The sequence below is a fragment of the Odontesthes bonariensis genome, chromosome 1 (genome assembly GCF_027942865.1).
Source record: "Odontesthes bonariensis isolate fOdoBon6 chromosome 1, fOdoBon6.hap1, whole genome shotgun sequence".
NCBI classification, from domain to species: Eukaryota; Metazoa; Chordata; class Actinopteri; order Atheriniformes; family Atherinopsidae; genus Odontesthes; species Odontesthes bonariensis.
The window spans coordinates 46,728,966-46,756,042 of NC_134506.1; the positions used below are offsets into that span (position 1 = coordinate 46,728,966).

General features: G+C 50.9%; 2 protein-coding genes across 2 annotated transcripts in view; one reads left to right on the forward strand and one right to left on the reverse strand.

Moving 5' to 3' along the window:
• Positions 1–15,428, reverse strand: part of katnb1 (katanin p80 (WD repeat containing) subunit B 1) — a 29,371-nt gene extending 13,943 nt beyond the window's left edge. Inside the window, exons 1-9 of the mRNA XM_075468734.1 lie at positions 15,278–15,428; positions 12,539–12,652; positions 12,329–12,459; positions 12,136–12,253; positions 8,283–8,383; positions 8,154–8,195; positions 5,976–6,059; positions 4,563–4,678; positions 4,149–4,220 (exon numbers count right to left, since the gene is read on the reverse strand). Of these exons, the coding sequence (XP_075324849.1) occupies positions 4,149–4,220; positions 4,563–4,678; positions 5,976–6,059; positions 8,154–8,195; positions 8,283–8,383; positions 12,136–12,253; positions 12,329–12,459; positions 12,539–12,578 (704 nt within the window). The 5' untranslated portion in view covers positions 12,579–12,652; positions 15,278–15,428. The remainder of the gene's footprint in view (positions 1–4,148; positions 4,221–4,562; positions 4,679–5,975; positions 6,060–8,153; positions 8,196–8,282; positions 8,384–12,135; positions 12,254–12,328; positions 12,460–12,538; positions 12,653–15,277) is intronic.
• Positions 15,429–19,811: 4,383 nt separating this feature from the next.
• Positions 19,812–27,077, forward strand: part of rab8b (RAB8B, member RAS oncogene family) — a 21,326-nt gene continuing 14,060 nt past the window's right edge. Inside the window, exon 1 of the mRNA XM_075468750.1 lies at positions 19,812–20,098. Coding sequence (XP_075324865.1) covers positions 19,975–20,098 — 124 coding nt within the window. The 5' untranslated portion in view covers positions 19,812–19,974. The remainder of the gene's footprint in view (positions 20,099–27,077) is intronic.

Sequence of the window (27,077 nt, forward strand, 5' to 3'; positions counted from 1 at the left end):
AGGGGCCAGAGATCAGGGGCCAGAGGCCCGAGGTCAGGGGCCAGAGGTCAGGGGCCAGAGGCCCGAGGTCAGGGGCCCGAGGTCAGGGGCCAGAGGTCAGGGGCCAGAGGTCAGGGGCCAGAGATCAGGGGCCAGAGGTCAGGGGCCAGAGGTCAGGGGCCAGAGGCCCGAGGTCAGGGGCCCGAGGTCAGGGGCCAGAGGTCAGGGGCCAGAGATCAGGGGCCAGAGGTCAGGGGCCAGAGGCCCGAGGTCAGGGGCCAGAGGCCCGAGGTCAGGGGCCAGAGGCCCGAGGTCAGGGGCCCGAGGTCAGGGGCCAGAGGCCCGAGGTCAGAGGCCCGAGGTCAGGGGCCCGAGGTCAGGGGCCAGAGATCAGGGGCCAGAGGTCAGGGGCCAGAGGTCAGGGGCCAGAGGCCCGAGGTCAGGGGCCAGAGATCAGGGGCCAGAGGTCAGGGGCCAGAGGTCAGGGGCCAGAGATCAGGGGCCAGAGGTCAGGGGCCAGAGGCCCGAGGTCAGGGGCCAGAGGTCAGGGGCCAGAGGTCAGGGGCCAGAGGTCAGGGGCCAGAGGTCAGGGGCCCGAGGTCAGGGGCCAGAGGTCAGGGGCCCGAGGTCAGGGGCCAGAGGTCAGGGGCCAGAGGTCAGGGGCCAGAGATCAGGGGCCAGAGATCAGGGGCCAGAGGTCAGGGGCCCGAGGTCAGGGGCCAGAGGTCAGGGGCCAGAGATCAGGGGCCAGAGGTCAGGGGCCAGAGGTCAGGGGCCAGAGATCAGGGGCCAGAGGCCCGAGGTCAGGGGCCAGAGATCAGGGGCCAGAGGCCCGAGGTCAGGGGCCAGAGATCAGGGGCCAGAGGCCCGAGGTCAGGGGCCAGAGGTCAGGGGCCAGAGGCCCGAGGTCAGGGGCCAGAGGCCCGAGGTCAGGGGCCAGAGATCAGGGGCCAGAGGCCCGAGGTCAGGGGCCAGAGATCAGGGGCCAGAGATCAGGGGCCAGAGGCCCGAGGTCAGGGGCCAGAGATCAGGGGCCAGAGGCCCGAGGTCAGGGGCCAGAGGTCAGGGGCCAGAGGCCCGAGGTCAGGGGCCAGAGATCAGGGGCCAGAGATCAGGGGCCAGAGGCCCGAGGTCAGGGGCCAGAGGTCAGGGGCCAGAGATCAGGGGCCAGAGGCCCGAGGTCAGGGGCCAGAGGTCAGGGGCCAGAGGCCCGAGGTCAGGGGCCAGAGATCAGGGGCCAGAGGCCCGAGGTCAGGGGCCAGAGATCAGGGGCCAGAGATTAGGGGCCAGAGGCCCGAGGTCAGGGGCCAGAGATCAGGGGCCAGAGATCAGGGGCCAGAGGTCAGGGGCCAGAGGCCCGAGGTCAGGGGCCAGAGGTCAGGGGCCAGAGGCCCGAGGTCAGGGGCCAGAGATCAGGGGCCAGAGGCCCGAGGTCAGGGGCCAGAGATCAGGGGCCAGAGATCAGGGGCCAGAGATCAGGGGCCAGAGGCCCGAGGTCAGGGGCCAGAGATCAGGGGCCAGAGGCCCGAGGTCAGGGGCCAGAGATCAGGGGCCAGAGATCAGGGGCCAGAGGCCCGAAGTCAGGGGCCAGAGGTCAGGGGCCAGAGATCAGGGGCCAGAGGTCAGGGGCCAGAGATCAGGGGCCAGAGATCAGGGGCCAGAGGCCCGAGGTCAGGGGCCAGATATCAGGGGCCAGAGGCCCGAGGTCAGGGGCCAGAGGCCCGAGGTCAGGGGCCAGAGATCAGGGGCCAGAGGCCCGAGGTCAGGGGCCAGATATCAGGGGCCAGAGGCCCGAGGTCAGGGGCCAGAGATCAGGGGCCAGAGGTCAGGGGCCAGAGGTCAGGGGCCAGAGATCAGGGGCCAGAGATCAGGGGCCAGAGGTCAGGGGCCAGAGATCAGGGGCCAGAGATCAGGGGCCAGAGGCCCGAGGTCAGGGGCCAGAGGTCAGGGGCCAGAGATCAGGGGCCAGAGGTCAGGGGCCAGAGATCAGGGGCCAGAGATCAGGGGCCAGAGATCAGGGGCCAGAGGCCCGAGGTCAGGGGCCAGAGATCAGGGGCCAGAGGTCAGGGGCCAGAGGTCAGGGGCCAGAGATCAGGGGCCAGAGATCAGGGGCCAGAGGCCCGAGGTCAGGGGCCAGAGGTCAGGGGCCAGAGATCAGGGGCCAGAGATCAGGGGCCAGAGGCCCGAGGTCAGGGGCCAGAGGTCAGGGGCCAGAGATCAGGGGCCAGAGATCAGGGGCCAGAGGCCCGAGGTCAGGGGCCAGAGGTCAGGGGCCAGAGATCAGGGGCCAGAGATCAGGGGCCAGAGGTCAGGGGCCAGAGATCAGGGGCCAGAGATCAGGGGCCAGAGGCCCGAGGTCAGGGGCCAGAGGTCAGGGGCCCGAGGTCAGGGGCCAGAGATCAGGGGCCAGAGGTCAGGGGCCAGAGGTCAGGGGCCAGAGGTCAGGGGCCAGAGGTCAGGGGCCCGAGGTCAGGGGCCAGAGGTCAGGGGCCCGAGGTCAGGGGCCAGAGGTCAGGGGCCAGAGGTCAGGGGCCAGAGATCAGGGGCCAGAGATCAGGGGCCAGAGGTCAGGGGCCCGAGGTCAGGGGCCAGAGGTCAGGGGCCAGAGATCAGGGGCCAGAGGTCAGGGGCCAGAGGTCAGGGGCCAGAGATCAGGGGCCAGAGGCCCGAGGTCAGGGGCCAGAGATCAGGGGCCAGAGGCCCGAGGTCAGGGGCCAGAGGCCCGAGGTCAGGGGCCAGAGATCAGGGGCCAGAGATCAGGGGCCAGAGGCCCGAGGTCAGGGGCCAGAGGTCAGGGGCCAGAGATCAGGGGCCAGAGGTCAGGGGCCAGAGATCAGGGGCCAGAGATCAGGGGCCAGAGGCCCGAGGTCAGGGGCCAGATATCAGGGGCCAGAGGCCCGAGGTCAGGGGCCAGAGGCCCGAGGTCAGGGGCCAGAGATCAGGGGCCAGAGGTCAGGGGCCAGAGGTCAGGGGCCAGAGATCAGGGGCCAGAGATCAGGGGCCAGAGATCAGGGGCCAGAGGCCCGAGGTCAGGGGCCAGAGGTCAGGGGCCAGAGATCAGGGGCCAGAGATCAGGGGCCAGAGGCCCGAGGTCAGGGGCCAGAGGTCAGGGGCCAGAGATCAGGGGCCAGAGATCAGGGGCCAGAGGTCAGGGGCCAGAGATCAGGGGCCAGAGATCAGGGGCCAGAGGCCCGAGGTCAGGGGCCAGAGGTCAGGGGCCCGAGGTCAGGGGCCAGAGATCAGGGGCCAGAGGTCAGGGGCCAGAGGTCAGGGGCCAGAGGTCAGGGGCCCGAGGTCAGGGGCCCGAGGTCAGGGGCCCGAGGTCAGGGGCCAGAGGTCAGGGGCCAGAGGTCAGGGGCCAGAGATCAGGGGCCAGAGATCAGGGGCCAGAGGTCAGGGGCCCGAGGTCAGGGGCCAGAGGTCAGGGGCCAGAGATCAGGGGCCAGAGGTCAGGGGCCAGAGGTCAGGGGCCAGAGATCAGGGGCCAGAGGTCCGAGATCCGGGCTGTGTTCGAAACCGCATACTCATCGATCAGACAGTATGCAGAGCGTTTACCCACAATGCATTTCGCTCCTGCCCGAGCCGAAATCAGCCGGCCTGAAGCTGATTTCCCTTAAGCTCTAAACTCTGTAAACTTTAGCAACATTTGAAACATTTTCAGGAGAGAAAGTAGTCGTTTAGATCCCCAACGTGTTGAAAACCTGACAAAATACCGGCTATTTACCATTTTGTTCCCACGAATTCGGCGCTACTAAAGCTAGCCGCAGTGAGCAACGCACTTCCTGTTATTTTCACAAAATAAAATACCCGTTGCCTTTTATCATAGGGAAAGCATTACCATACAATTGGTGCTTTTGTTTTGAAAACAGGAAGTGAACGTTGTAGCTAGCTTGAAACTGCCGTTTTGACAGGAAATGACGATCGGCGACGTCACGTTACGTTGCATCTTGGGTAGTTTGAGTATGAGTAGTAACCTCATGATGCATACCCAACATTTCAGAGAATCTAGTATGCATCCGGGAACTTCTGCTTACTCAAACTCGCATACTAACTCAGAAAGTTAGTGGGAGTAGTATGCGGTTTCGAACACAGCCAAGAGGCCAGAGGCCAGAGATTGGGCCCAGATTCCAGCAGCATCGTGTCCAACTCGCTGCGGTCAGAAAACTCACCTGACCGGAGACGCGTCTCCTTCCAACGAGCCGATCATGGTGAACTTCTCCAGGTCCCACAGCTTGATTCTCCTACAGGGAACACACACACTTACTGCTCTGGTTGTTAATCCTATTTAACTTTAAAGCACCTTGTTGTTTTAAATGTATGTATTTTACCTTTGAAAAGAAGAGAAAAACATTTAAATCTTTATTTAAATGGATCAGCCGTCACAACTTCAAACAATAAATAACATCAAATAAGAGGAAATGGTTGAAGTTACAAGAACCAACGGGACCCATTTCCGGGTTATTCCGTGTATTAGTGACACGTTTTATCTTTTCATTTAGCCTGAGTGAGGTGAGTGGAGTGTAATGAGGGGAAGGAGGAGGAAACAGACTGCAGCACATCTGTCTGCAGCTGCATTCAGGCACCTGTCGGAGCTGCCCGAGGCCAGCAGGTACTCGTTGGGGTGGAACTGGACGATGTTGACGGCCGCAGTGTGAGCTCTGAACTCTGTGATGGTCTTCCCCTGATTCAGGTCCCACAGCTGGTGGAGACAAGAGACGACAGCTGAGGACAACAAGCAGGACGAGACCGCAACATCTGCAACATCTGCAACATCTGCAGAGACCTCACAGCTGCTACAACTTCAGAGAGAAAGATCCAGAACAATGCTGAGGAGACTGCCTGATGTGCCGCTCCTCTGACACAGTTTGCTGCTCTGAGTGCAGAGAAACATCAGAGTCGGGCTGGGCGATTTTCTCAGTTTAAATATTAAACCGCAATTTTATTTTCCTACGTTTTTTTAAATGGCTGAACCGAAAAATCGCGATTTAAAAGCATTTCTAGACTCCGCAGATTTGTTTGGCTTTAAGGGACTCCGTAGTAGCCTACGCTACCGGGGAATAAAAATGTCAACAAACAGAGATGAAGAAGAAAAATTTCTACTTCAGTTGTATGGAAGTGGTTTTTACAAGCGGTCAGACACACAACAAACAAGTGGGAACACAACAAACTTATTCCAGCACCTCCGACAGAGACATGCGGTGGAATGGCAGGAGTGAGAAGCAAAATTATGGTCGCCTACGGAGAGCTCTCTCCATTTTACGGAGACCGCAAGGGTTGTGATTGGTCGGCTAACAACATCATTTCCAGAATCACGTTTCCAGTTTAGCTCCTTCCTCTGAGAACAACAACGCCGCCATTTTTGAAAGAGTTTACTGTGTGCCGGTCAACATTTGGTCAGAATTAATCAATCAACGACCTTCACCATAGACGTCGCGAGATTGTGTCGTTTAACGTAGCGACGCCTGCTGATCGGGAGGTGAACTGCGACGGAGGACTTCGAAAGGACGGAGAGTCTCTCCGTGACTACGGAGAAGCATACTGATGCAGATGCTAGCTCAGGCCACAAAGTGCCTGCAAAAAAGCAGGTAACCTTGGCAGCAGCGTTTTCAGCAGCCATTCCTAATGACCAGAAAGGGCCCCGGTGGCAGGCGATCACAGATGTGGTGACATATTACATAGCAAAAGATATGGTCCCCATCTATACGGTAGATAAAAACGGGTTCATTGACATGCTGCAAATGATGGACCCGAAGTACCAACTGTCCAGCCGCAAACATTTCGCCACAGTTGCCCAATTTATATAACAAAACAAGAGCTACAGAAAATATGTATTTAAATTTTGCCTTGGTCTGGTTTGTTTAGAGAAAAAAAAAAAATCTAGATTTTATTTTTAGGCCAAATCGCCCAGTCCTACATCAGAGAAGACTTTCTGTTCTGAACAGGGAACAATTTGCTTCATTTTTTTGGGGGGGGGGGGTGGGGGTGTCAGTGCGTACCTTCACGGTGCAGTCCTCACCCGCCGAGGCCAACCACTTCCCATCAGGGCTGAAGGCGACGCTCCTCACTGGCTGAGTGTGACCCTGCAACACAAACACAGCTTCATCTGTTAAAAGGTGGAGCTGATGGAAACTCAGTGGGGTCACATGGCTCTGAAAGGATCGGATTATTGGCTAAATTACAATCAGACTGAGTTATTAAGGGTAATTCTCCTTGGATATGTGGCGGTGAATGAATGGGATCAGAGGCACAAAGCGTGTCATACCCCGGTATGATAGGTGGCGCTGTACCCATTCCAGCTGTTGCTAATAGAGCCACTTCCTGTTGACCTCTTCACCACCAACAACAACAACAAACTCAGGCATTGGAGAAAGATGGAGAACGCAGAGCCAGATGAAGCTACGTCCCTCTACATTTGCTCTGTGATGAGCTGCTTGTTGCACAAACTCGATGCCCAACGGAGCATTCTCCATCGCGTTGTTTGTTTCTTTCTGACGGCGACAACAACAGGAATATCGTCTCCTTTGACTTCCGGGTCACGACCCCGGGAAAACATCTGGAGCATGCGCAGAACGCAAAGTCTGATTCACCACGAGCTTCAGCGTCTACAAGCAGGTTTAGAGTGACTTTAACCCAGTTATCTCGGGGTCTGAATCCCATCCGATCCAGTTCTCAGTCAGATTAAGGTGTCTACATGCACTTAATACCTCAGTCTGATTGGAATTTAGCCAATAATCCGATCCAGTTCTTAGTCAGATTAAGGTGTCTACATGCACTTAATAACTCAGTCTGATTGTAATTTAGCCAATAATCTGATCCGATCCAGTTCTTAGTCAGATTAAGGTGTCTACATGCACTTAATAACTCAGTCTGATTGTAATTTAGCCAATAATCCGATCCGATCCAGTTCTTAGTCAGATTAAGGTGTCTACATGCACTTAAAGGCCTACAGAAAGGTGATTTTTTTTTTTTGCACAAAACTGAAATAGCAGATCGATTCCTTATATACCATGGAATTTTTTTATGATTTTAAAATAATTTTAGGCCCCTGGATAGTCCTGATTAGGCCCAATAAACTATCACCACATTTGACTTGAATTTGGCAAACTGGAACGACAGGTGCGTGACGTCGCGAGTGCCAGCTGCTGGAACAACCCCCAGTAGTTCTAGTAGCGAAGCCAGCAGTTTGCCAGACCTGGACAGCTTCTTCACGGCAAATTTCGATGTGTGCCGCGGGACGTCGTTTGGAAATATAAAATGTTGGGTTCAGTGCAGTTTTTATTGCGAGTAGATGTGCGAAGTGCGTGTGTTGCCCTCAGCAGCAGCAGCTCACACCACCGGGGACAGAGGAAGCAGAGAGACCCGCGGTCGGAACTTGTGTCTGTGTCTCCCTGTCCGCCTGCCTCCTCTCTGGTGAAATCAGCCGGAGCCATCCCGCCGTGTTCAGCTCCCTGCGGTGCGGACGCTCAGGGGGAATCCACCTGGCAGAGAGTGTGGAAATCTCGGCAGAGCGATCATCAAGAGCCCCGACGTGGACACACGGGGGATGGTTTCAGGGCAACCATCCCGCGGTGTGTCCGCTCCCCGCCAGGTGGATTCCCCCTGAGCGTCCGCACCGCAGGGAGCTGAACACGGCGGGATGGCTCCGGCTGATTTCACCAGAGAGGAGGCAGGCGGACAGGGAGACACAGACACAAGACCGCGGGTCTCTCTGCTTCCTCTGTCCCCGGTGGTGTGAGCTGCTGAGGGCAACACACGCACCCACAGCACTTCGTACATCTACTCGCAATAAAAACTGCACTGAACCCAACGTTTTATTGCCTTCACCACTCAAGAAGCATACTACAATAGCGGCAGCCAGGAAAACCCATGGCACCTGTGACGTCACACGGAAGCCCCGCCCCCAGTCTGGAATTCCAGGAAGGTTTCCTAGCGGCAAATTCAAAATCGCAAATTTCATGCGTTTATGAAATGTTTTGGTGTAGGGTCCAATGATCATTATTGTTCCTCTGTGTATGTATTATCATTATGTATTGGGTGTAGTGTCAGCTTTCTGTAGGCCTTTAATAACTCAGTCTGATTGTTATTTAGCCAATAATCTGATCCTTTCAGTGCCATGTGACCCCACTCAGCTGATGGGTTCATGAGGTCACACAGGGCAAACACACAGCTCTCACCTTATACTTGAACACGCAGCCTCTCCTCCGTATGTCCCACAGCTGGCAGAAGGAAACAGTTCATGTTTTAATGAGAAGAACAACAGAATGACGCAGATGGCGGCTCCGAACGTGTGGTTTCACACTCACCTTTATGTTGGTGTCCATGGAGGCGGAGGCCAGGAAGTTGGTGAACGGGTGGAAGCTCAGACTGGTGATGTTGGCTTTGTGTCCCATCAGAGTGTGCAAACCTGGGGACAGGAAGCACAGTTACACCCGGGGACAGGAAGCACGGTTACACCTTGGGACAGGAAGCACGGTTACACCCGGGGACAGGAAGCACGGTTACACCTTGGGACAGGAAGCACGGTTACACCTGGGGACAGGAAGCACGGTTACACCTGGGGACAGGAAGCACGGTTACACCCGAGGACAGGAAGCACGGTTACACCCGGGGATAGGAAGCACGGTTACACCCGAGGACAGGAAGCACGGTTACACACGGGGACGGGAAGCACGGTTACACCTGGGGACGGGAAGCACGGTTACACCTGGGGACGGGAAGCACGGTTACACCCGGGGACGGGAAGCACGGTTACACCTGGGGACAGGAAGCACGGTTACACCTGGGGACAGGAAGCACGGTTACACGTTGGGACAGGAAGCACGGTTACACCCGAGGACAGGAAGCACGGTTACACCTGGGGACAGGAAGCACGGTTACACCTGGGGACAGGAAGCACGGTTACACCTGGGGACGGGAAGCACGGTTACACGTTGGGACAGGAAGCACGGTTACACCCGGGGACAGGAAGCACGGTTACACCTGGGGACAGGAAGCACGGTTACACCTGGGGACAGGAAGCACGGTTACACGTTGGGACAGGAAGCACGGTTACACCCGAGGACAGGAAGCACGGTTACACCCGGGGACAGGAAGCACGGTTACACCTTGGGACGGGAAGCACGGTTACACCTTGGGACGGGAAGCACGGTTACACCTTGGGACGGGAAGCACGGTTACACCCGGGGACAGGAAGCACGGTTACACCCGGGGACAGGAAGCACGGTTACACCCGGGGACAGGAAGCACGGTTACACCTTGGGACAGGAAGCACGGTTACACCCGGGGACGGGAAGCACGGTTACACGTTGGGACAGGAAGCACGGTTACACCCGAGGACAGGAAGCACGGTTACACCCGGGGACGGGAAGCACGGTTACACCCGAGGACGGGAAGCACGGTTACACCCGGGGACGGGAAGCACGGTTACACCCGGGGACAGGAAGCACGGTTACACCCGAGGACAGGAAGCACGGTTACACCCGGGGACAGGAAGCACGGTTACACCCGGGGACAGGAAGCACGGTTACACCTTGGGACGGGAAGCACGGTTACACCTTGGGACGGGAAGCACGGTTACACCTTGGGACGGGAAGCACGGTTACACCTTGGGACAGGAAGCAAGGTTACACCCGGGGACGGGAAGCACGGTTACACGTTGGGACAGGAAGCACGGTTACACCCGAGGACAGGAAGCACGGTTACACCCGGGGACGGGAAGCACGGTTACACCCGAGGACGGGAAGCACGGTTACACCCGAGGACAGGAAGCACGGTTACACCCGGGGACAGGAAGCGCGGTTACACGTTGGGACAGGAAGCACGGTTACACCTTGGGACAGGAAGCACGGTTACACCCGAGGACAGGAAGCACGGTTACACCCGGGGACAGGAAGCACGGTTACACCTGGGGACAGGAAGCACGGTTACACCTTGGGACAGGAAGCACGGTTACACCCGGGGACAGGAAGCGCGGTTACACGTTGGGACAGGAAGCACGGTTACACCTTGGGACAGGAAGCACGGTTACACCCGGGGACAGGAAGCGCGGTTACACGTTGGGACAGGAAGCACGGTTACACCTTGGGACAGGAAGCACGGTTACACCCGAGGACAGGAAGCACGGTTACACCCGGGGACAGGAAGCACGGTTACACCTGGGGACAGGAAGCACGGTTACACCTTGGGACAGGAAGCACGGTTACACCCGGGGACAGGAAGCACGGTTACACCCGGGGACAGGAAGCACGGTTACACCTTGGGACAGGAAGCACGGTTACACCTTGGGACAGGAAGCACGGTTACACCTGGGGACAGGAAGCACGGTTACACCCGGGGACAGGAAGCACGGTTACACCCGGGGACAGGAAGCACGGTTACACCTCCACCCGCCCTCTGATGACTCTTTCTGCTCAGGCATGAAACTCTCCAGCCATCGATGGGGATCGTGTTCTGACCCGAGTCGATGCAGAACCGTTACAATACGATGAAGCTGCTGGATGTTTACACATGCTGATGGTGTTTGTAAAGAGCTGTGAGAGTTTAAAGGGACAGTCAGCCTCTTTAAAGGGACAGTCAGCCTCTTTAAAGGGATAGTTCGCCTCTTCTGACATGAAGCTGTGTAACATCCCATATCAGCAACATCATTTCTGAACATCTTCTTACCCCCTGCTGCGTCCTGTGAGCAGAGTTCCAGCCTCGTTTTGGTGTTGATGAAGGTAGTCCGGCTAGTTGGCTGGGGTTTAAAAAATAAAGCGTTTTGCTTCTCAGAACAATATGCGTTCAACAGAGTAATACATTTGCATCACAAAATGGTTCTCCAGGAAAAAGTCAGACATCACAATCTCTTGGCCCTATTTTCTCTCCCTTCGTATCACTGCCTGCTGCCGACAGCCGACAGCCGCGCCTGTTACGGTGTTTGCTGCTCGGAAGCGGGGGACTGCTCGAGCGGGCGCAGGTCGGTCCTCCAGCTGAGGGAACCGGAACCGGCTGATGGTGGCGGGTGGAGCGGGTCTGAGGGAAACGGCGGCAGCTGCCTTTAGTCACAGCTGCAGCCTGAGGTGCTGCGCAGAGCTGGAACAGCAGATCAGAACCAACACGAGCAGCGCAGAGCCGCTCGCCGCTGTGGGAGGAGCTTGTTCCCTCTGTTTCAGGTCTGAATGTGAACAGATGGGGTCAGAAGGTTCTGGAGGATTCATAAAGAAGTCAGGAAGCTGTTGGGTCAGTGCGGCGCCGACCCCTCCTGTTGTTTTTCTACGTTTCACCGGGTTTTAAATGTGCACCTGTTCCTTTAAAGGGGAACTGCGGTATTTTCAACATTAAGCCTCTTTTCTGAGTCGTCTGCAATGTTTCAGAACCCCCCTCACCTTTTTTTTTAATTTTACTGCTGTCTCCGGTATTTGCCTAATTTTGATTCTTCTCAACCTGCTTCAGAACGGCAAGCATGGGGCATTTCCTAAAAGGTCCGTAAAAGCACCATAAACGTCCGTTTTCAAAATCATCAACTCACCGGAGTGGTTACTGGTGTGCACTGGTAATCCATATCACATTTCGTTGCGAAAAGTTGCTTCTGTCGTGTTTTATTTGACATTTTGTAAATCCCATTGAGTTGTATTGAAGACTGGATGTTCGTTGATATTACTCCGCCACAGAACCCGGAAAGAGGACATGTTTGTAGTTCTCTCGCACCGGAAATGCTGCTAGGTGTATTATCCTGGTTTGCATCCTGGAGTGTTGCCGGGGAGATGGCTGTCCGGGTTTCCCTGCTGGACCTGCTGGTTCTGACCTCCTTAAAGGGACACTGTGTCATTTCTTCCCCCATCTAGTGGTGCAATTTTATTTTGCAAAGTCGAATGAATTTGCTCTCTAGCAACTTGTTGAACTACGGCAGGCGGTATGTGTCAAGATTCTCTTTCTCGCTTTTTTGGCGACGAGGATCCCTTCTCCTGTAACTACGTCGTGGCATAACTCTGGTCTTCCATAGTTATGCCACGACGCAGCAGGGGGTAAGAAAATGTTCATAAATGATGTTACTGATATGGGATGTCATACAGCTTCATGTTAAAGAGGCGAACTGTCCCTTTAAAGACTGCAAAGAGGCCTGTAAGCTCCAGAGGAAAGCCTTTAACCCCACACCCACACACCCACACTGAGCCTTACTCTTGGCAGCCTCCAGGTCCCACACTCGTATGGATCCAGACTGCGAACCGGCCACAACCTGCTCCTCGGACATGTTGAACTGGAGGCACTCCACCGGGTTCTTGTGACCCGTCAGACTCTGGGTCAGAACAAACAGACACAGTCAGAAAACAGGACCATCTGTGCACGTGTTAGTGCACGTTCTGTCTCTCACCATGATGCAGTTGGCCTTGCTGACGGCCCAGATGTTCACCCGGCAGTCCTCCCCTCCGGTGGCCAGCAGGCGGCCCGAGCTTTTGGCCAGAGCCAGGCAGGAGACGGTGCGGGAGTGGGCCTCGAACTCCTCTGAGCGACGGCAACACGGGAGAGACAAACTTCAGCTCAGAGCACAAACACAAACGGTGGGAATGATGGCGGTACTCACGCAGTCGCCATGAGATCTTGGTGGTGCTGGCAGCAGCCATTCTGTTCACAGGGGCAGGCCGGCTGCTGAGGTTAGTTCATCAGGACGTTACGGTGAGCCTGCAGCTTCCTGAGCCTGCAGAAACACAACAGATCCGTCAGGGAGGCTCACCGGAGTGTGTTCGGCTTCAGCTGAAAGAACAGCGAGTTCAGAACCTTCAGGGCCCGTTCCAACAGTGTTCAGAACCTTCCTAACTGAGTGAAATGAGCTGGAAGTATGTGAGCAGCAGCCATGAATCCTCAAAAATACTAAGGAAAAGAGCTCCGATGCTTCCTCAGCAATCTCCTTTAGGAAACACCGGACCGTCCTTTAGGAGAGAAATGCTGCGTGTACACCAAGAGCGACCCTCGCTGCCTGGTAGCGGAGGTAGCTGGAGAAGCTTCACTTGAGAATTTGCTTTGGTAGCTTTGTTCGCTCGTGACATCACATTTAGAATGTTTAGTTTTTAAAGGCCCCGCGGCCGTGCAGCACCCCCGCGAAAAAGAACAAAGGAGGGAAGAGAGGGCGGGGACACGAATAAACGTGTTGTTATTTACAATTTGTTATACAAGATATACAACACGTTACAAATTATGTAAAACTACATTAGGTACACCTGAGAAGAGCAGGAATAGCAGAGGCAGCTGTGAAAATAAACTGAATTCGAAATAAAATCCGAAATAAAACTTAATTTGTTGTACAATATCTGGTGGGCGGACACCGCGGCGATTCATTTTTCAGTAGCCATGTTTAAAGGACGTAGGAACTAGGAACCAAAGTTTACACGTCTGTTCCCGCGAACCCCGAGGATTGTCGGACCCCTACAATCTGTGGATTGTCATTGGTTTTCGCCGAACCGCGTCATAGCTCATTACCATAATATTAGCTTGAGTTTAATCGCTGGACTCCGCTCTGGTCACTCAGTTAGCTCACCCTCCATAGAGAAATAATGATTTCCGGCGCTCAGTTAGCGTAGGTCGCTCTTGGTCTACACAAGGCATAAGGAGCTCCGACGCTTCCTCGACGATCTCCTTTAGGAAAGTTTCAGACCCACATCACAGCTGAGTCAGAGTGCTCGTCTTCTCCTGCAGTGTTTCCCACACACAGACTAATTCGTGGCAGTGCGCCACAGATTAAACATCGGCCGCCACATATTGCGTTTCGTTATTATTATTTTTTTTTTAACGCTATTTAAAAAATACTCGTATTCGTTAAGCTGCATTTCCTTTCCCTGCTCTCCCTCCGTCTCTCTGTCCCTCGCGTCTCTCTGTCCCTCCGTCTCTCTGTCCCTCCGTCTCTCTGTCCCTCCGTCTCTCTGTCCCTCCGTCTCTCTGTCCCTCGCGTCTCTCTCACATAGCCTACGCACACACACACACACACACAGCCCCTCCCCTCCGTGCACACCGCGTGTGTCTCCATCAGCGAGATCATCCCTGGAAGCGTGGAAGCTTGCTAGCTTCAGCGTCGCGTTAGATTAGCTCAACCGAAAGAAGACGGCTGGCGAAATTCACGAAAGGTTGGTATCACATGCACCTTTATAAAATCACACATTAAAAAGTCCTATAAAAATATTTTATATTTTGAATACAATGTTGTCCCGTCCCGTCCCGACCCATAGCAAACACGTGATTACGCCTTCTTTATAAAGTTAACTAGTCGCAACTTTGCCGTAAAAAAAAAAAATGTAGTTGGGTTGTCGAGGTCTAAACACTAGCAGCTGTGAATCAAATAAAGTAGTTTTTTTAAACTCTTACACTGAATGCTTGCTACTTCAATCCAGATGAGTATTGAAAACTATTTTCCGCGATTGAAAGAGAAACGTGCGTGTTGATGATGAGGAGCAGCCTGAACCGGAGGTATCAGTCTGAAACAGCTGAACAGTCCCACCAGTGTAATTAATGTTATTCATTTGTTTACAATGAAGATGTGAATATCTGCAGATAAGCCGCACCTGTGTCACCCACCGTGACACAGGAGGTTAAGGAACCAATAAAGCTAACAATCAGATCATCAACAACTTCAAGGAGAGAGGTTAATTTGTAGTAAGGAGGATTCTGGGTGCCACCAGGGCAGAATGGCAGCATCTGCACCCACAGCGAGGAGAAGACTCTCTGCTTAAACTAGATGTAAATGTCATTAAAAGCCTTTGGAACATGTGAATTGCTTGTAATTATACTTCAGTTTACCAAATAAACATTGACTTAAAGCTCTAAAAACTCTGAAACTTTCTGTTTCTACAAATAAAAACAACACAAACAGCATCTTCAGCTGTGTTTTTCATTTCGATCTGAATAGAAGGAGCAGCTTTTAATGAGCTACTCCTCCCCACCAGAACCAGAACCAGAACCAGAATCAGAACCAGAACCAGAACCAGAACCAGAACCATTACCAGAACTCCCGCCAGATATCCGGCACCTGTGAAGCTCTCAGGACAGTTTACCTGTGAAATAAACAGTAAATAAAACACCTGAACACTTCACCGACTGCGGTTAAAGTTATTTAATCTGATTCAGAAGCTCCGTTAAAGTAAAGATTAGTAAAAAAACAGACGATAACGAATCTATAAATAGTTATATAAACTGCAACTAGTTAGCAGCTGAGGTCACAGGTGGCGAACTAACTAGCTAACCAACCAGCAGCAGCTAACGTTAGCAGCCGGTTAGCGGCTAACAGCTTAAAGTTGTAAACGGAACAAACGCCAACATGTATCCGTGTGCTCACCTTCATCCGCCGGCCACAGTGAACCATGAGAGCCGGTCAGCCAGGTCTGAGATGAGGCGTTACACCGCGGATAAGCTGCCTCTGCTCGGCCGCTGATCACAACTTGTTGACGGTCTGGTTGTCTGATCCTCCACCGCAGCTTAGCAACTGAGTCACATACGTCACTTCCGGAGACGTCACCAAAGTCATTTAACAAAAAAAAGTTTTTTAGTTTTTTTTTTTACATCAAATAACAGAAACTAGTTTTAAATGTGGAGACTTTTATTACTCGTAAATTAATTTACACAGAATTGAATAAATTATTATTTTAGTTTTAATTTTTAGCCGTAATAACGCGAAAAAAATAAGACGTCTGGTTTGATCACCGCAGCTTAGCAACTGAGTCACATACGTCACTTCCGTTGACGTCACCAAAGCGATTTAAGAAAAGAAAAAAAGTTTTTTTGTTTTTTTTTACATCAAATAACAGAAACTAGTTTTAAATGTGGAGACTTTTATTACTCATAAATTAATTTACACAGAATTGAATAAATTATTATTTTAGTTTTCATTTTTAGCCGTAATAACGTGCCAAAATGAAATATTTTACTTCAAATCAAAACTCAAAACCCATCTGTTTCAAGCTGCATTCTCTCTCTAGCCTCTTTTTTAACTTGTGTTATTTTATTTATTGTGTTTTTAATGTGTTGTAAAGTGTCCTTGAGTGTTGAGAAAGGCGCTTTTTTAAAATTAAATGTATTATTATTATTATTATTTTATTCATCCCCACAAAAAGAAATTCACTTAATTCAATTAATTTACACAGAATTTAATAAATTATTATTTTAGTTTTAATTTTTAGCCGCAATAACGCGACAAAATGAAACATTTTATTCATCCCCACCAGGGGCGAGGCTAGGGTATTTTTAGTGGTGCCAAGGCACCACTGTGAGATAGCTCGGCACCCCCTGGCTCAGCACATTTTTAAAATATTATATTATGCAAAAACACTTTTTTTTTTGCTCAAGGATGCATTATTTTAGTGACCATTTTATTTAATTTCTAGCATTTGTTTATGTTTGAACTCTTTACTCCCAAAATAAATGTTGAGTTATCTTCAATATTTGTCTCAGGCTCTCTGTTATCCCTGTAAAGCCACAGTCTTTTGAAATGAAGAGGTCAAAATTGAATGTTGTAGGGGAAAACACTACTCAAAGCAAAACTAATACGGCTCCAAAATTTATAAATGTACTAGTTCGCCTCAATTAGTGAGAAATAATGTGCCTCTGTGAGCACTGGGGGCTGGGCCCCCCTAAAGACCAGATCCTAAAATCCCCACAAAAAGAAATTCACGTATTACAGTGTAGAGAATGAAAAGCCAAGAATAACCTCAACAAAATCAAACGAAAGAGTGAAAAATCCAGCAAAGACCTGACACAGGAGCTGAGAGATGCATCTGGACCTTCAGCTGATCCATCTGCTGTTGGCCCAAGCCTCATCAGAAATGGGCTCCATGGAAGGGTGGCTGTCAAGAAGCCGTTCTTAAGGAAGGGAAACAGGGAGAAAAGGCTGAGCTGTGCCAAAGGACACAAGAAGTGGGCTGAAAATCAGTGGCAGCAGGTCTGATGGAGGGATGAATCCTCCCCAGAGCCCGGAGCTCAACATTACTGAAGCAGTGTGGGATCATGTTGGCAGAGAACGCAACAAAAGGCAGCCCACATCCAAAGAAGAGCTTTGGGATGTCCTTCAGGAAGCCTGGAGAACTATTCCTGAAGACTCCTTAAAGAAAGGACAGAAAGCTGTCTGAGAGGGTTCAGACTGTGCTGGAGGAGAAAGCAGCTCAGAGCAGATACTCACTTTAAAGCTGCTCAGAACTGAACTAACTCTGGTTCTGCCTCAGATTCTGGGTTTATGTTCATGTTGGAACATGTTTCAGTGAATCTCTGCAGCTGTTACCATGGAAACATCTGCAGATATTCACCTTAAAGCTGCTCAGAACTGAACTAACTCTGGTTCTGACTCAGATTCTGGGTTTATGTTCATGTTGGAACATGTTTCAGTGAATCTCTGCAGCTGTTACCATGGAAACATCTGCAGATATTCACTTTAAAGCTGCTCAGAACTGAACTAACTCTGGTTCTACCTCAGATTCTGGGTTTATGTTCATGTTGGAACATGTTTCAGTGAATCTCTGCAGCTGTTGCCATGGAAACATCTGCAGATATTCACTTTAAAGCTGCTCAGAACTGAACTAACTCTGGTTCTGCCTCAGATTCTGGGTTTATGTTCATGTTGGAACATGTTTCAGTGAATCTCTGCAGCTGTTACCATGGAAACATCTGCAGATATTCACTTTAAAGCTGCTCAGAACTGAACTAACTGGTTCTGCCTCAGATTCTGGGTTTATGTTCATGTTGGAACATGTTTCAGTGAATCTCTGCAGCTGTTACCATGGAAACATCTGCAGATATTCACTTTAAAGCTGCTCAGAACTGAACTAACTCTGGTTCTGCCTCAGATTCTGGGTTTATGTTCATGTTGGAACATGTTTCAGTGAATCTCTGCAGCTGTTACCATGGAAACATCTGCAGATATTCACTTTAAAGCTGCTCAGAACTGAACTAACTCTGGTTCTGCCTCAGATTCTGGGTTTATGTTCATGTTGGAACATGTTTCAGTGAATCTCTGCAGCTGTTACCATGGAAACATCTGCAGATATTCACTTTAAAGCTGCTCAGAACTGAACTAACTCTGGTTCTGCCTCAGATTCTGGGTTTATGTTCATGTTGGAACATGTTTCAGTGAATCTCTGCAGCTGTTACCATGGAAACATCTGCAGATATTCACTTTAAAGCTGCTCAGAGCTGAACTAACTCTGGTTCTGCCTCAGATTCTGGGTTTATGTTCATGTTGGAACATGTTTCAGTGAATCTCTGCAGCTGTTACCATGGAAACATCTGCAGATATTCACTTTAAAGCTGCTCAGAACTGAACTAACTCTGGTTCTGCCTCAGATTCTGGGTTTATGTTCATGTTGGAACATGTTTCAGTGAATCTCTGCAGCTGTTACCATGGAAACATCTGCAGATATTCACCTTAAAGCTGCTCAGAACTGAACTAACTCTGGTTCTGCCTCAGATTCTGGGTTTATGTTCATGTTGGAACATGTTTCAGTGAATCTCTGCAGCTGTTACCATGGAAACATCTGCAGATATTCACTTTAAAGCTGCTCAGAACTGAACTAACTCTGGTTCTGCCTCAGATTCTGGGTTTAGATTTAATCATGTTTAATGTTTGTTTCGGTTCAGATGTCAGCAGAAGCAGGAACACGTGCTGGATGACTGTTGTGACTCATTTTATTTATCCTTTGATAATACTTTTACCCTTTTATGAACCCTTTCACAGCTCTTCATGTCACTGCAGTTGTTACAATGAAGATGAGCAGAACCCTGGAGCTGAATCTTTGCAATTCTCAGTTTAATATTCACACTTTTATAAATATTCACAGTAATAAACAGTTTCAGGTCGTGTTTTCATTTTCCACCAGAGTGAAAACTCTGAAGACCCCATCGTCTTCTTAAGAATTGCGTCACGTGCTCTCTCCCCCCCCCCCCCCCAATTTCTTGGCTGCGTCAAACTGCCGCAGACAAACCGGAAACAGCTCAAACCAAGCTTCAAAATATAACTAGGAACAGTATCAGCATCCTTTATTTTCATATATGAGCAATATGCTGTGCTGCGTCACAATAAGCATAAATCTGAGATAAATAAAGATAAATAAAGAGGTAAAGTAACCAAAAACACACATAAAGTACTAAAAAGGAGCATTGAATTGAATGTTTGAATTTTGAATTTCAAACAGGGATGAATAAAGTATTTTTCTATTATATTCTATTATATTCTAAAAACATTTTTTTTACTATATTAAGTAAATAAAACACAAATAAAAAAGTTGAGTTATGATTTACTTTATATTTTTATTTACATTTATTTATGTCCAAACATTTATTTTACTGTGACAGTGACGAAAAACAATCAAAAGTGGGATTTAAATAATCCATATTTACAATAACCAATCAAATAATAAAAAAACTAATTGAATAAAGTTAATCCACAACAAGAAATACTGAAAACTGAATACTGTCTCATCCAGTAACTCCTTGGATCCAAATCAATCAATCAATCAAATTTATTTATATAGCACATTTCATGTACAAACAATTCAAAGTGCTTTACATAAAATAAAAGCATTGCAGCAGGGAGTGGAAGAAGCATTAAAATACATAAAAGAATATAAAGAGAAACAAATAAAATAATTTAAATGAATTTAAAAACAAGCAACAGTTAAAAGATATATTTTTAATAAGTTAAAAGATATCGTGCAGATTCCATGCATAGACACATGAGAAAAGAAATGTTCAAATAAAAGGTTCTGATATACAGCTCGGGAAATAAAACACGTACCAACACGCTTCCTTCAGGCTCTCCCCACCAAAGCCTGTCTGACGGCGCCGTTTTATTGTGAAAGGGCCGGACCGGAAGTGAGCGCGGTGCGTTGTGGGTAACTTGACGCGCACCGTTTCCTGCTTCACTGTCGCTCCCGTCTCAGCAGAGCGGAACCAGCCGAACGAGCCCCGAGCCACCGAAGCCCAGCAGTGTCGCGGGTCGCGGAGCGCGCGTGCAGGTTCCGTTGGGTCCCCGGAACATTCGGCGGGAAAATGGCGAAGACGTATGACTACCTGTTCAAGCTGCTGCTGATCGGAGACAGCGGCGTGGGGAAGACCTGCCTGCTGTTCCGGTTCAGCGAGGACGCCTTCAACACCACCTTCATCTCCACCATCGGTGAGTCCGCTCCGTCCGGCCCGGTGTCGGCCCGGTGTCGGCCCGGTGTCGGCCCGGTGCCGGCGCGGTGTCGGCCCGGTGCCGGCCCGGTGTCGGCCCGGTTCTGCTGAGGCTGAGGCGTGACCTCTGACCCCGCTGATCAGAACAGGGAAACAATCAGCTGATCAGCAGCTGACTCATTATCAGTGAAAGGCATCTGCAGCTGGGTCAGAACATCTGTAGCTGTGTCAGAACATCTATAGCTGTGTCAGAACATCTGCAGCTGGGTCAGAACATCTGTAGCTGTGTCAGAACATCTGTAGCTGTGTCAGAACATCTGTAGCTGTGTCAGAAACATCTGTAGCTGGGTCAGAACATCTGTAGCTGTGTCAGAAACATCTGTAGCTGTGTCAGAAACATCTGTAGCTGTGTCAGAAACATCTGTAGCTGGGTCAGAACAACTGCAGCTGGGTCAGAACATCTGTAGCTGTGTCAGAACATCTATAGCTGTGTCAGAACATCTGTAGCTGTGTCAGAACATCTGCAGCTGGGTCAGAACATCTGTAGCTGTGTCAGAACATCTGTAGCTGGGTCAGAACATCTGTAGCTGTGTCAGAACATCTGCAGCTGGGTCAGAACATCTGTAGCTGTGTCAGAAACATCTGTAGCTGGGTCAGAACATCTGTAGCTGTGTCAGAAACATCTGTAGCTGTGTCAGAAACATCTGTAGCTGGGTCAGAACAACTGCAGCTGGGTCAGAACATCTGTAGCTGTGTCAGAAACATCTGTAGCTGGGTCAGAACATCTGTAGCTGTGTCAGAACATCTGTAGCTGTGTCAGAACATCTGCAGCTGTGTCAGAACAACTGCAGCTGTGTCAGAACATCTGTAGCTGTGTCAGAACATCTGTAGCTGTGTCAGAACATCTGTAGCTGTGTCAGAAACATCTGTAGCTGGGTCAGAAACATCTGTAGCTGTGTCAGAAACATCTGTAGCTGGGTCAGAACAACTGCAGCGGGGTCAGAACATCTGTAGCTGGGTCAGAACAACTGCAGCTGGGTCAGAACATCTGTAGCTGGGTCAGAAACATCTGTAGCTGGGTCAGAACAACTGCAGCTGGGTCAGAACATCTGTAGCTGGGTCAGAACAACTGCAGCGGGGTCAGAACATCTGTAGCTGGGTCAGAACAACTGCAGCTGGGTCAGAACATCTGTAGCTGGGTCAGAACATCTGTAGCTGGGTCAGAACATCTGTAGCTGTGTCAGAACAACTGCAGCTGGGTCAGAACATCTGTAGCTGTGTCAGAACAACTGCAGCTGGGTCAGGACAACTGCAGCTGGGTCAGAACAACTGCAGCTGGGTCAGGACAACTGCAGCTGGGTCAGAACAACTGCAGCTGGGTCAGGACAACTGCAGCTGGGTCAGAACATCTGTAGCTGTGTCAGAACATCTGTAGCTGTGTCAGAACATCTGCAGCTGGGTCAGAACATCTGTAGCTGTGTCAGAACATCTGTAGCTGTGTCAGAACATCTGCAGCTGGGTCAGAACAACTGCAGCTGGGTCAGGACAACTGCAGCTGTGTCAGAACATCTGTAGCTGTGTCAGAACATCTGTAGCTGTGTCAGAACATCTGCAGCTGGGTCAGAACAACTGCAGCTGGGTCAGAACAACTGCAGCTGTGTCAGAACATCTGTAGCTGTGTCAGAACATCTGCAGCTGGGTCAGAACATCTGTAGCTGTGTCAGAACATCTGTAGCTGTGTCAGAACATCTGTAGCTGTGTCAGAACAACTGCAGCTGGGTCAGAACATCTGCAGCTGGGTCAGAACATCTGCAGCTGGGTCAGAACATCTGTAGCTGGGTCAGAACAACTGCAGCTGGGTCAGAACAACTGCAGCTGGGTCAGAACAACTGCAGCTGGGTCAAAACATCTGTAGCTGGGTCAGAACATCTGTAGCTGTGTCAGAACAACTGCAGCTGGGTCAGAACATCTGTACCGGTGTCAGAACATCTGTAGCTGGGTCAGAACATCTGTAGCTGTGTCAGAACATCTGTAGCTGGGTCAGAACATCTGCAGCTGGGTCAGAACATCTGTAGCTGGGTCAGAACATCTGTAGCTGGGTCAGAACATCTGTAGCTGTGTCAGAACAACTGCAGCTGGGTCAGAACATCTGTAGCTGGGTCAGAACATCTGTAGCTGTGTCAGAACATCTGTAGCTGTGTCAGAACATCTGTAGCTGGGTCAGAAACATCTGTAGCTGGGTCAGAACATCTGTAGCTGTGTCAGAACAACTGCAGCTGGGTCAGAACATCTGTAGCTGGGTCAGAAACATCTGTAGCTGTGTCAGAACATCTGTATCTGGGTCAGAAACATCTGTAGCTGTGTCAGAACATCTGCAGCTGGGTCAGAACAACTGCAGCTGGGTCAAAACATCTGTAGCTGGGTCAGAACATCTGTAGCTGTGTCAGAACAACTGCAGCTGGGTCAAAACATCTGTAGCTGGGTCAGAACATCTGTAGCTGTGTCAGAACAACTGCAGCTGGGTCAGAACATCTGCAGCTGGGTCAGAACATCTGTAGCTGTGTCAGAACAACTGCAGCTGGGTCAGAACATCTGTAGCTGTGTCAGAACAACTGCAGCTGGGTCAGAACATCTGTAGCTGTGTCAGAACAACTGCAGCTGGGTCAGAACATCTGTAGCTGTGTCAGAACAACTGCAGCTGGGTCAGAACATCTGCAGCTGGGTCAGAACAACTGTAGCTGGGTCAGAACATCTGCAGCTGGGTCAGAACAACTGCAGCTGGGTCAGAACATCTGTACCGGTGTCAGAACATCTGTAGCTGTGTCAGAACATCTGTAGCTGGGTCAGAACATCTGTACCGGTGTCAGAACATCTGTAGCTGTGTCAGAACATCTGTAGCTGAGTCAGAACATCTGCAGCTGGGTCAGAACATCTGTAGCTGGGTCAGAACATCTGTAGCTGTGTCAGAACAACTGCAGCTGGGTCAGAACATCTGTAGCTGTGTCAGAACATCTGTAGCTGGGTCAGAAACATCTGTAGCTGTGTCAGAACATCTGTAGCTGTGTCAGAAACATCTGTAGCTGGGTCAGAACATCTGTAGCTGTGTCAGAACATCTGTAGCTGGGTCAGAAACATCTGTAGCTGTGTCAGAACATCTGTAGCTGTGTCAGAACATCTGTAGCTGGGTCAGAAACATCTGTAGCTGGGTCAGAACATCTGTAGCTGTGTCAGAACATCTGTAGCTGGGTCAGAAACATCTGTAGCTGTGTCAGAACATCTGTAGCTGTGTCAGAACATCTGTAGCTGGGTCAGAAACATCTGTAGCTGGGTCAGAACATCTGTAGCTGTGTCAGAACATCTGTAGCTGGGTCAGAAACATCTGTAGCTGGGTCAGAACATCTGCAGCTGGGTCAGAACCGTCCGTGTATATGTAGCAAACACTTTTGACTCAGACCCGGCTGCTCAGACCGGATCAGAACCCCCAGATTCTGCTGCTCGTCTCAGCTGGACTCACACAACAGAAATAATTGTTTTCACGTTAAATAACTCACTGAGTTAGTCAGACTGAAACCGGGCCAGCACCGACCCAGCTGGTGTAATCTCTCCTGCATGGAGACCCTCAGCTGGACTCAGCTGAAGTTGTTCTGGAGTCAGATAAACCCAGAAAAGTTCTTCAGTACCGGCTCGTGTGTTGTGACTTTGACAGCATCAGGAGGATTAATGAATAAATTCTTATGAGTCCAGTTTCTCCAGCTGGTTGTTAGCGAACTGAACCGTCATGACCTCAGAGATAAATGAAGCTGAATTAGAAATATTATGTTTTAAATTAAAACTGAATAAACTTATTTATGAAATGACAGAAAGTTAAAGTACAGATTTTTATGTTAAAATGTTAAAAAGTACAAAAACCCGTTCAAACTTTTTACAAACAGTTTCATTGGCTGTGTGACCTGTCAATCATCAGGAAGCTCATCTGTGACTGGCTCAGTCGAAACAGGGGCGGGCTGTGTGTGTGCGTGCGTGCGTGTGTGTGTGCGTGTGTATGTCTGTGCGCGTGCGTGTGTGTGTGCGTGTGTATGTCTGTGCGTGTGTGTGTGCGTGCGTGCGTGTGCGCAAGCGTGATGCGTGTGCGTGCGTGCGTGCGTGTGTATGCCTGTGCGTGCGTGCGTGTGTATGTCTGTGCGTGCGTGCGTGTGTATGTCTGTGCGTGCGTGTGTGTGTATGTCTGTGCGCGTGTGCGCGCGTGCGTGCGTTCTTAGGTGGTTGGACAGTGATGTCACCATGAAGGCGTGGCCACATGTTTAACCTGAATGTAAACAAACGATGGCGTCTGTGACCATCTGTGTCACAGCACTTCTTTTCTGCCCTGAAACCTGCGTTACCATAGTTACCGTCATCCCATTGGTCACAGAGACTTTGGTCACAGCCCTTTTACAGACAGCCGTTCCACTTCCTATTCGCCCCATTATAAAAAATTTGGCTGCAGTTCAGTTGATTTTCTCTGGGGGCGCTGGCGAGCGAGTGCAGAATGACCATTTTCCATAGGGCTGGCGCTAATAACTCAAAAAATGTCCCCGCTAGCGACTGAAACCTGAAAATATTACTGTGATTTCTGACAGCGGGATGTAGATTTATATCAAAAGTACAATAACCTGGGAGTTATATCTTTCTGTTTTCTTACAGGTCTGGCATTTGCGAGTCAATCTCCGCTAGCATTTTGCTAACGGAATCTGATGAACGCACGGCAGATTACGACCGGCTGCTTTACGGCACTCGTCCACTGTGCCAGAGTGCTAACCTGGTGCTGCTAACAACAACCAAAGCTAAACCAGAGGCTAGTCAGAGAGTATGTAAAAGGGATGTGCTGAAATCTGTAACTATTTGAGCTAACACCTCTCTGCTAGCTCAGCGCTAGGACTGACCATGCCGTAAAGTGACGCCACATGCCTGACGTCACTCGTGAGGCAATACTGACAATAAATGTGTATTTTAAAAAGATCTAGCGAGTCTAAAAAATCAAACCAAGTGCCGTTTGAAAGGATAATTTATCCTTCCTTTAGGAAAATGAAAATAAAAAAATATAAAAAATTCTATCCAAAGCAATGGCTGCATCTAATGTGGATTTCATAGTACCACCATAGAGTTCGGCGTGCTCTGCACTGCTTCGTTGGCGCCCCTAGAGTGCAGTACCACCCGGAAATAGCCGCCAGTTTTCCCTCTCCTCATAATAGAGACTCTCTGCTTTGGTCTTCTTGTCGGGACGCTCAGCGTCTGAGGAGGAAGAGGTCACTGACCTCAGCTGCACGCTTCCGCCACAGGCAGCAGCACGAGTTTCACTTCCTGTCGAGAAACAGAAGAACACCAGAGGGGCGGAGCCTCTGAAGAATGGAGGGAAGAGGAGAGGCTCACTGAGGGAGAGAGAGAGAGGAAGAGGAGAGGCTCACTGAGGGAGAGAGAGAGAGGAAGAGGAGAGGCTCACTGAGAGAGAGAGAGAGGAAGAGGAGAGGCTCACTGAGAGAGAGAGAGGAAGAGGAGAGGCTCACTGAGGGAGAGAGAGAGAGGAAGAGGAGAGGCTCACTGAGGGAGAGAGAGAGAGGAAGAGGAGAGGCTCACTGAGAGAGAGAGAGAGAGAGGAAGAGGAGAGGCTCACTGAGGGAGAGAGAGAGGAAGAGGAGAGGCTCACTGAGGGAGAGAGAGGAAGAGGAGAGGCTCACTGAGAGAGAGAGAGGAAGAGGAGAGGCTCACTGAGGGAGAGAGAGGAAGAGGAGAGGCTCACTGAGAGAGAGAGAGGAAGAGGAGAGGCTCACTGAGAGAGAGAGAGGAAGAGGAGAGGCTCACTGAGAGAGAGAGAGAGAGAGAGAGAGGAAGAGGAGAGGCTCACTGAGAGAGAGAGAGAGAGGAAGAGGAGAGGCTCACTGAGGGAGAGAGAGAGAGGAAGAGGAGAGGCTCACTGAGGGAGAGAGAGAGAGGAAGAGGAGAGGCTCACTGAGAGAGAGAGAGAGGAAGAGGAGAGGCTCACTGAGGGAGAGAGAGAGAGGAAGAGGAGAGGCTCACTGAGGGAGAGAGAGAGAGGAAGAGGAGAGGCTCACTGAGAGAGAGAGAGGAAGAGGAGAGGCTCACTGAGGGAGAGAGAGAGAGAGGAAGAGGAGAGGCTCACTGAGGGAGAGAGAGAGGAAGAGGAGAGGCTCACTGAGAGAGAGAGAGAGGAAGAGGAGAGGCTCACTGAGGGAGAGAGAGAGAGAGGAGAGGCTCACTGAGAGAGAGAGAGAGAGAGGAGAGGCTCACTGAGGGAGAGAGAGAGGAAGAGGAGAGGCTCACTGAGGGAGAGAGAGAGAGGAAGAGGAGAGGCTCACTGAGGGAGAGAGAGAGAGGAAGAGGAGAGGCTCACTGAGGGAGAGAGAGAGAGGAAGAGGAGAGGCTCACTGAGGGAGAGAGAGAGAGGAAGAGGAGAGGCTCACTGAGGGAGAGAGAGAGAGAGGAGAGGCTCACTGAGGGAGAGAGAGAGAGAGGAGAGGCTCACTGAGGGAGAGAGAGAGGAAGAGGAGAGGCTCACTGAGGGAGAGAGAGAGAGGAAGAGGAGAGGCTCACTGAGGGAGAGAGAGAGAGAGGAGAGGCTCACTGAGGGAGAGAGAGAGAGGAAGAGGAGAGGCTCACTGAGGGAGAGAGAGAGAGGAAGAGGAGAGGCTCACTGAGGGAGAGAGAGAGAGAGGAGAGGCTCACTGAGGGAGAGAGAGAGGAAGAGGAGAGGCTCACTGAGGGAGAGAGAGAGAGGAAGAGGAGAGGCTCACTGAGGGAGAGAGAGAGAGGAAGAGGAGAGGCTCACTGAGAGAGAGAGAGAGAGAGAGAGAGGAAGAGGAGAGGCTCACTGAGAGAGAGAGAGAGGAAGAGGAGAGGCTCACTGAGGGAGAGAGAGAGAGGAAGAGGAGAGGCTCACTGAGGGAGAGAGAGAGAGAGGAGAGGCTCACTGAGGGAGAGAGAGA